Source organism: Bubalus bubalis, chromosome 12 (genome assembly GCF_019923935.1).
Source record: "Bubalus bubalis isolate 160015118507 breed Murrah chromosome 12, NDDB_SH_1, whole genome shotgun sequence".
Classification (NCBI taxonomy): Eukaryota; Metazoa; Chordata; class Mammalia; order Artiodactyla; family Bovidae; genus Bubalus; species Bubalus bubalis.
In genome coordinates, this window is record NC_059168.1 from 20,219,038 (window position 1) to 20,228,541 (window position 9,504).

At 44.0% G+C, this 9,504-nt stretch overlaps 1 protein-coding gene across 1 annotated transcript; it reads right to left on the reverse strand.

Annotated features, from left to right (window-relative positions):
* Positions 1–613: 613 nt before the first annotated feature.
* Positions 614–9,103, reverse strand: LOC102406111 (cytochrome P450 1B1). The gene is made up of 3 exons (XM_006048936.4): positions 8,706–9,103; positions 7,248–8,279; positions 614–4,440 (listed from the first exon to the last, which is right to left on the reverse strand). The coding sequence occupies exons 2-3, from the start codon at positions 8,276–8,278 to the stop codon at positions 3,852–3,854; spliced, it is 1,620 nt and encodes a 539-aa protein (XP_006048998.4). The 5' UTR covers position 8,279; positions 8,706–9,103; the 3' UTR covers positions 614–3,851.
* Between the last annotated feature and the right edge of the window lie 401 nt (positions 9,104–9,504).

Sequence of the window (9,504 nt, forward strand, 5' to 3'; positions counted from 1 at the left end):
ACCTCTCAAAATCAGAAATTAATTCCTACTTTGCCAGGTGTTTGCCATTAAAATTTAACTGCCGAGTTGGTTCTTATAAATTCAAAATTTTTATCATATATGTAGGATTTGAAAAAAAAAACAAGTGAATATTGTAACAAAATAGAAACAGACTGATAGATACAGAGAACAAACTAGTGGTTACCAGTGGGAAGTGGGAAAGGGGTCCAAAATAGGGGTTGGGGATTGAGGTACAAATTACTGTGTATAAAATAAATAACCTACAAGGATATATTGTACAACACAGGGAATATAGCTATTATTTTGTAATAACTTAAAATGGAGCAGAATCTATAAAAACATTGAATCTATGAACTATGCTATATTCCTGAAACTTATATAATATTGTAAATCGACTGTATTTCAACTAAAAAATAGAGACAGAACAAGAATTTGGTAGAGAACTGGATGTTGAAAACCTATTAAAAAGAAAAAGGCAAGCTGCCTAAAATGTAAAAAGGACAAAGAAAATATTTACAATGCAATATTTTAACTCAAGCACTTATAAATAGTAGTTAAAATGAATAAACACATTAGATTGCATTTGCTACAACATAAAGAAAAACTTCCTGACAAGATTATGAAAGTGATTTTTATTATTTTGACAGTGGTGTCCTATTATAGGTAATTACAGATACAGAATTTTTAAAATTTGGTATATCAAACAAATGCTATGTCCCCACCAATCTATTTCGTTACAACCAAGTATTATAGTTGCTGTGTACAGATGGAAAGCATACATGATAAAATATAAAAGCAAGAAAAGGTTAAATAAGAGGTTATCCTTGAATTACAAACATCTACTAAAGTATACCTTTGTATTATACGGTTGTGTCAAGGCTAAAAAGCATACAAATCCATACATAATGCTATGCAACTATTTGATCTAATATAGATCTAACATGAAAGTGTTAAGGCAGGAATAGCATTTCACAGGTAAAGGCTAAGTTCTGAGACATGAAAGCTTTTAGATAATCCATAAAACAAACCTGAGACGTCTTCCTCTTGTTTAGGAAAAAAAAAGAAAAGCAATTTTCTTACTGAGTCAAAGCTTTAATATATCAGTGAAGCATTTAATAAACAATATATTTAACTACTGCAATAACCTGGAGTAGATGTTCTGACTAAAATGGTGACCACCAAATACATTCTTTCTCTGGCAGAAATAAAATTAGATTTTCTGATTGAGCCTGTAACCTGATTGCGGCAGCCCTCCAATTTGGTTATTTTTATTTGTCTGTTTTTGGTTTTGCTTTCCTTCCTTGAACTGGGTTACAAACATATTAAATAAACCAGGAAATCTCCCAGCACTCACCTCACTGTCTTCTTCGTAAACCCGGCTCTCTCATCACTGAAAGCGCCAGAAGAATTGAGCCTACGTACATAGAAACAGATTACAGAGCATCTGGATCTGGTTGACTTAATGAGGCATCCAGATTGGTACACGATTACTTTTGCTGCCACAAGTCTCTCAGAGTAAGTAGGCTAGGGCAGCCCCAAATTACAGTCTCAGCCCTGTTCAGGGCACAGGGAAGGGTAGATAACAATGTTTCGGAATAGCCAGTGCCAAAAAAATTGAAACGTATTGGGTAAGCCTGATTTCTACTGTTGACTTTGGGGCCTTTAAAAATACTGGCACAGATTTTTTCATATTCAAGAGGTACATCTGTGAGATTTTATTAATTAAAATTGTATAAAATGTTTATTAATAAGAATTCCACATTATAATAGTGCTGCTATGCTGCGGATTTTTAAAAATCTGTCTGGGATTCAACACTAGCCCATGAAACACTTTTTTTCCCTAAATATTCATACTACAAATTAATTAATTCTGAATGAGTGGGAGAATGTTTAGCCATCTTTATTTCTTTTCATATTTTTCACTCCTTTCTCTTACCCCTGCACTGCCCCTCCCAACACACACCACAATCATACACTCTTTTATAATTTTGATACAAGATTCCAAAAAGCTTAATGAAATGTAACAAGCAGTAAGCTTTTAGGACACTTCACAACTTCCTTTGTACATTTATGAGCAATGAAAGTTAAAACTCCAAACTTCACTTTGTACTTTTGCGACCTTCCATCACTTTTTGAAAAAAGGTTTTCAAGTTATTTGCATAAACTGAACATATATATTTTGTTCAAGCTTTAGGTCTTCACAGTTACCAAAGTGACAGCCTGCTTAAGATCAATAGGCCGTCTTAAATAGCACAGCCGATCTGATTGGCACCACTGAAATCCAATGCAATCCTCAAAACAACCTCCCAAGACTAATTCTGACTTTCCAAAACACAAACACCGCTGCTATCTAAAAAATTATTTAAAAGGAAAACTAGGTCCATTATATTGGGACTTCCCCACCATGTTATTTAATAAAGAACATCAAGATATTTTGTGGCATTTTTCACTGTTCACCAGGCAGACACAGATTCAGTCTCCATGCCTTCCACAGGCTAATAGCCAGATTTCCAGTAACTTCCTGGAACTCAACAATCAGAATGGCTTTAAAACTAAATTAAAATTTTAAGCACAACAAGAGTTTAGAAGTATAACATATGAACTAAATCAGTTTGGAAAAGATATTCTGTACTGCGAATATAAGTTTAATAAACATGCTGTAAAGTGATAAGGAACACATCTTCCGGATCCAATTTTAAGATTTTTCAATTCAAATTTCCAATGAGAGAAGAGACTTTGCTTCAACTTGGTTTTCATGATGTCAAAAACAGGTAGTTGATTTACTCAAGCTCATACTATGTATTTGAATTAAAATTGGTTAAATTGGTTGTACTTTTCTATCTGCTGTGACATTATAAAAGACATTGTTCAACCTTTCCTTGACCAAAATAACTAATACCATTTAGTGATAAAATAACTAATACATATTGGTACTGAATAATTATGTAATATATATATACATCTTGAACACTATTTGGTGATTGTTTTTTTAACCTATGAGATTTATTGAAGTCAGTATGTTATAATCACAAAACTTAAAGTTTAGCTGAGCTGATAAATTTTTTTTCTTCGTAATTGAAATTCTGTACTTTAGTAACCAAACAAGGTATGTCTTCAGCTTGGAATTTTTTACGATTTAACAATTTATAGTTTAAAATTCATGAAATCTCTGAACCCCACTAAATCAACTACAGTTGATTTCCTTCTGAGCAAATAACTTTATGACTCATCCCATAAAGTAAGAGGAAGCACATCAGTGGGCAAAAAAGATAAATCCACCCATAGATATTAGAGCCTAACTAAGCTATTTTATTGAAAACGTGAGAAGAGAATTTCTGGTCTTTATTTTTTCCCTTATTACCCCAGATCACATCCAATCTTACACTGAAATTATTCATCTTTGCATATTCTATTCAACAATATTTCCTAAAACTGCTTAATACAATTTTCTATAGAGCATACAGAACATAACCTTGGATCCTACCAAGCAAGGCATGGTTACTGAAATGCCTCTTTATTAAGTAGTTCTGTGTACATGTGTGTTTTAACTCCAAAGAAAGCTCCCTCAAGAAATTATTATTGGCAACATTCAATATATGTAAAAAAATTCTTTGGGCCCTTTAGCTCTTTCACTCAAAACATCTCCTGGAGCCCCTACACAGCCCAGGGCTCGTGAGGTACTATTCTGAAGACACGTGTGCAAAGCACATCATCTGTGGGTCAGATGGTTTATGCTCATTTTAGAGACTAATTGAGAAAGTGGCACAGAGGAGCTAGGGGGGAAAAAACTGTAATTTTACTCCCATCTCCTGACTTGCATACTTATAAAATTTCTGCTTGCCTCTGGCTTCTCACTGGCACTCTTTATCTGCTTGTAACTTTTGGACAGCACTATCAAGGAGCTCCATAGACTCTCTGAGAGTCACATTGATTTTAAATGACTTGGGTTTAATGGTCAGGCCATAATTAAAATCCATTTTCAAAGGCTCGTCTGGATTGGCCTTGAAATTGCACTGGTGAGCAAGGATGGAGATGAAGAGAAACAGCTGCATCTTAGAAATCTCTTCCCCGATGCACCGCCTTTTGCCCACAGAAAAAATCATCACGCTGCCCGTTAAGTCCTTGTTGATGAGGCCATCCTTGTCCAAGAATCGGGTTGGGTCAAAGTCCTCTGGGTTCGACCACTTCACCGGATCATGATTCACGGACCACTGGTTAACAAACACCACCGTGTCCTTGGGGATGTGGTAGCCCAAGACGGAAGCGTTAGCCGTAGTGGCGTGCGGAATGGTGAGGGGCACAAAGCTGGAGAAGCGCATGGCTTCATAAAGAAAGGCCATGACGTAGGGCAAGCGGGGCTGGTCCTCCAGGGTGGGCAGCCGGTGCCTACCCACCACTTGATCCAGTTCTGCCTGTACCCGCGCCTGCACTTCCGAATACCTGTTTGGTGTTAAGGGCAGAGAGAGAAAGTCAGTGAGGAACACTGATCCTTCTTTCATCTAGAAAGCCCATTACAATTTATTTTTATACCACCCTTCTTTAAACTGGCTATCTGAATCAGTAATTGAATTAACATTTCCAGAAAAAAAAAAATCCAAAACAGTTTCCTAATTTATCACTTATTACAAGATGGAGTATAACAGTTATATTTCCTATAATAAGTCTCACACAGCTCTAACTCTCTTCCCCATCGTAAGTCAAAAAAGGGTCTAAGTTTTCTCAGCCTGAAAAAGCACGACAAGGGTAAGGATGACTTCTCTCCACTGGATACAGTAGAAAGTGCCGGGGACATACAATACATTTTAGGAACTCATGAAAACTCATTTCTTTTAAAATCAGAAGAATAAAAGCTTTTAGGCCAATGATAATGTTTTATAATTTTAACATGCTAATCTTTATACCAATATAGTCATAAAGTTTAATTTAAAAAAATTTTATGGAGTAAGGTGTCCTCAAAGGCAAAAGCACTTGGGGCCCACAAAAATTAAAATGTAACCCTGAAAGTGAATTCTTTTTTTCTTCATCTCCCTAGACAATTCCAGAGAACACAATGTTCTCATTTTATACAAAGATCATTGGTATCCTGATAGATAAAGGTACATATCTTCTAACTTTAAAAGCAAATCCCTAATGTTCATGAGATTATGGTACAGACTGTAACATTTATTCACTGTTGCCGATAAAACTAGTACAATCCTACTGGAAAACAAAATCTTATTACAAAGCAAGATCTATAAGGGTAATTTCTCCCCACTCTTTTAAAAGCCAGTGATCCATGTCTGGAAATTTATTTTCAGGAAATAGCAGGTATAAAAAAAGTAACCATAATAGCTAAAATTTTAAATACAGCTGAAACATTAAAATATAGCAGAAACATTAAAATAGCTCACTCTTTAAAGAAATGTTTAGACAAACATGAGAAATGATTGTATATAATGATCTGTTACTATGGCAAAATATTATATAGCCATAAAAATTACTAAAATTATGTAGTAAAAAATTACTAAAATAAAGTTTAAAAGACAGGGAAATGGCCACTATAGTAAGTGGAAATGTCAGAAGTAAAAAAATGTGTAATTATTGCAACTTTGAAAAAAAATTTAAGTGTGCCTGTGATGACATTATGGGTGATTTTTCAGAGATTTGCAAACTTTTTTCATCAAGGGCCAGATAGTAAATATTTTAGGCTTTGTGGATCAAGCCCTCTTACCTCCCAGCTTGTGCTATAGGGTGGAAGCATCTACAGACAATATATAAATGAATGGGCATAGCTGCATTTCCATAAGTTACATAAAAAATAGGAAATGCAATTTGCCAACCCCATCATATTGTCTTTTCATTAAAAAACTTTTCATCAGCTATAGTGAATTGAAAGTGACCCCCAAATTGTTTTATTCCCTTTTGCTGCCCAATTGGAGTACACGGAAAACGATTTACAATTCGGTTTCTGGTGAAAAAAAGACAGGCAGTTTCAAAAGATAACACGCTTATCTGGGGAAGCAAAGGATTTATTGATCCCATTTTGGAATTGTCTTCTTCCTGATCTATTATTGACTCTCATTATGCGATTTCTGCCCCTCCTCCATATGTGTTTCCATGATATTAATACTGAAAAGTGATTTTAAATATACACCCCCCCCAAATTGTGAAAGCAGTATCTAAGGAAATACAGGATTCTGATGCAGTGGATTCTAACAAAAGAAGGTTTTTTTACTTTCCAGCTTCCCCTACCTGTACGCCAGATTACATAACCAGGATTTCTGGTCTCTCAAAACAATCAAGACTTGCCTTGAATGAGACATTTGCCCCTGGGGTAAGGATGCCAGATAAAATACCAGCCGCCCATGTAAATCAACGGCTCGTCTTTTAATATAACTATGACCTATGTAAAATTTATGTTATATTTGCTTAATCTGGGGATACCGGAGACATGTTTAATTCGTGCGTGTACAAATTTAGCAGAGGTCCGCGGCTGAGGATCAACTAACCCAGCCGAGCCCAAGGATACGAGAGGTTAGCAGGTGCCTCCCAGATACTCAGCTTCCCTTTCTATAACAGATGCAGCTCAGCGTTCGCTGAAGTTACGGCTTCTCCTATTCTTTACACGACACCTCTACGCCTAGAGCGGCGGTTTTATACGCCTAGAGCCGCGGTGTTATACGCCCAGCACAACCCGCTGGTTTCTGGTCGCGTTCCTAAAACTTTGATTATCGGTCCTTGAGGCTCCGCCGCCGAATACTAGCTATGTCGCGATACAAAGCCTTGAAGGGCGGTTGGCTTTTGGCTCCGAGGCCAGACGGCCTCCAGTCAGCGCTGAAGACCAGCCGAGCCGATTAGGCGTGCTTACTTAACATATTTTTTACTACGCTGCCCTTTCCTTTCGAACGTTTCCAATTTTGCTTCTCCGTGCCAATGTGGGAGATCGGGGGATGATCTTGGGCACTTAATCTTGCTATTCCAAGTGGTTTCACACAAATTTATCCCCTCTCGGAGCGCTGAGCTCCAAGATCAGCGATGCCGAGCGGTCCCGGCGCGGTTGGGTGGAGCGTGCAGAACGCATCCCGGCCAGCACGGTGCCTTCCAGAGACGCGCTTTCTGGACTCGGTCTCAGCTTTGGCAGGTGGGGACCTGCAGCGAAACCCCAAACCCTCCTTGAGCGCTAGTCGCGACCTCAGCATATTCTAATTCCACTCCACCTTTTACAGTGGGAGGGAGGAAGGCCGACCCAAGCCTCCTGGAGGCTTTACCTGGTGAAGAGAACGAGCAGCCACTGCAGCGCGGTGGAGAGAGTATCCTGGCTGGCGCCGAAGATGTCTGTGACCGTGGCCGGCACGTAGTCTACGTCCAGGCGCGGGCCACCATCGCCAGAGTCAGCCCCCGCAGAGTGGATGAAAGCGTCCATCATGTCGCGGGGGGCGGCCCCGGGCCGGAGGCTTTCGCGGTGCCTCAGGAACTTGTCTAGGACGAAGTCGCTGAAGTTGCGATTGAGCTGCTCGAATTCACGGAAGGCAGTGCGCACGGGGTTAGGGAAGCGCTTCAGCCAGGGCAGCACGTCCACCAGGCTGCCCGCGCCCACAGTGCGCCCAAACTCCTCGTTGTGGCTGAGCAGTTCGAGGAACTCAGCGTCGTCGTGGCTGTAGCGGCAGCCGAAGCACACAGCGCTCATGACGTTGGCCACGGCCACCAGGGTCAGCGGCCGCGGGTCTAGGAAGGTGCCGCCCGCGCTGCGGCGCACCAGCAGCTCTACCAACTCCCGCACCTCGCCTACCACGTGGCCCTCGAGGACCCGGCGGCCGTGCGGCTGGCGAGTGGAGAAGGCTCGCATCGTGCTGTGCGCCGCGCGCCGCTGCGCCTTCCAGCTCTCCGAGTACTGGCCGAAAGCCAGGCTGCGGCCATCGGACACCACGCGGAAAGAGGCGAAGGGCGGCCGGTCGGCGAAGGCCGCGCTCTGGTGCACCAGCGCCTGGCGGATGGCGCGCTCGCCGTTCAGCACCACCACCCGGCAGCTGCCGAGATGGATCTGGAAGACGTCGCCGTAGCGCCGCGCCAGGCGTGCGAACAAGAGGTGCGGCGCCGAGCCCATTGATGCCGCATTTCCGATCAGCGGCCAAGCAAAGGGACCGGGGGGCGCGGAGCCCGGCTGCCGCCGCCGCTGCCTCAACAGCCACTGGCCCACGTGCACTGCGGCCAGCACCGAGAGCAGCAGAAGGAGCGTGGTCTGCTGGGCCGACAGAAGGGTCGGCGACAGATGATCGTCCGGGCTGAGGCCAGTGGCCATGCTGGGGAGAGAAGGGCGAAGGCGTGGCACTCAGGTAGGCAGAGAAAGAAGAGGGAGCCCCAAGCTCCTACCCACCTGCCTCAGGCTACCGTGCACTGTTGGAGAGGCAGGAGGTAGCGCGTAGGTCAGATCAGGGCTAGCTCACTCAAGAAGCAGTTGAATACGCCTTTTGCCATCCCAAACCCATTCCCCCAAAGCGAGGGGAAGGGTCGTGTTTCCGCCTCTCTATGACCCGATTCCCCCAACCCCGCCCCAGCCGCGTAACGGTTCCTGCAATTCAAGGACAACACAGCGGGCATCAAGGTGTGGCGCTCAGTTCCCTCTAAATGCCTACCACCCCGGCCCCTGCGACCCCCGCCACTTCTGATGTGCGGGAACCCACGCATCACAAGAGGCCGCAGGAAGGCGGCTCAGCTGACACACTGACCTGCGAGGAGGCGCGGTTTCCAGCAGCGCCAGACGGCCGGCTGGGAGAACGGACTGGGGCCCTTGTGGGGTTCAAGACCGCAATCTCAATGTCTCCAGAAAATCGGAAGCCGACCCTGGACACCTGTTGCCAGCTCTGGGAACTTCAGCGCCCACTCTGGAGTTTCTAGGGGTCGTCAGAGCCGGGGGCGCTCGGTCTGGGATAGGGACGCAGAAAGGAGTTTTCTTTGCCGAGCCTCGCTGCACCTGAGCCTCGGCAAAGTCAGGGTTTTCTCACCGCGTGAGAGTTGCGATTGAGGGTCGATGAATGGAGTCAACTGCCAGCCCTCACGCCCCCCGCAAGGCTCTGACAGCTGGCGTCGCAGAGGCGTGGTCGGTTTGCACAGTCACTCTGGAGAGTAAAGCGCGCCATCCCGCCTCTTTTTTAAGGTCTGTGAGTGGGGAGGAGGCAACCGGACCTGGCAGGGGCGGGGCTTGCAAAGGGAAGGCGGGGCGCCCCGGAACAGGCCTCTCGGACTACAAGTGGGGTCACCGCGCGCTGGTGGTCACTCGAGGCAGTCCCTGCGCGCCACTACGGCCTTGGAGCAGTAGCTGGTGGCTTTCCTGGAAGCGGCGGCGAGAACTTGGCGTTTCCCCCAAATTACCCTTCCTCACAGCCACTCCCGATCGAGGCCGCAGTTTCTCTGGACACGCGCTCGGGACACCACCTGAGCACCACTCCTGCGCTTTCGGTGGGAGCGCGCTCCACGCCCCGAGCGCACAACCTCTCTACCCTCTCCGTGGCATGGGCTTCTTTCCCC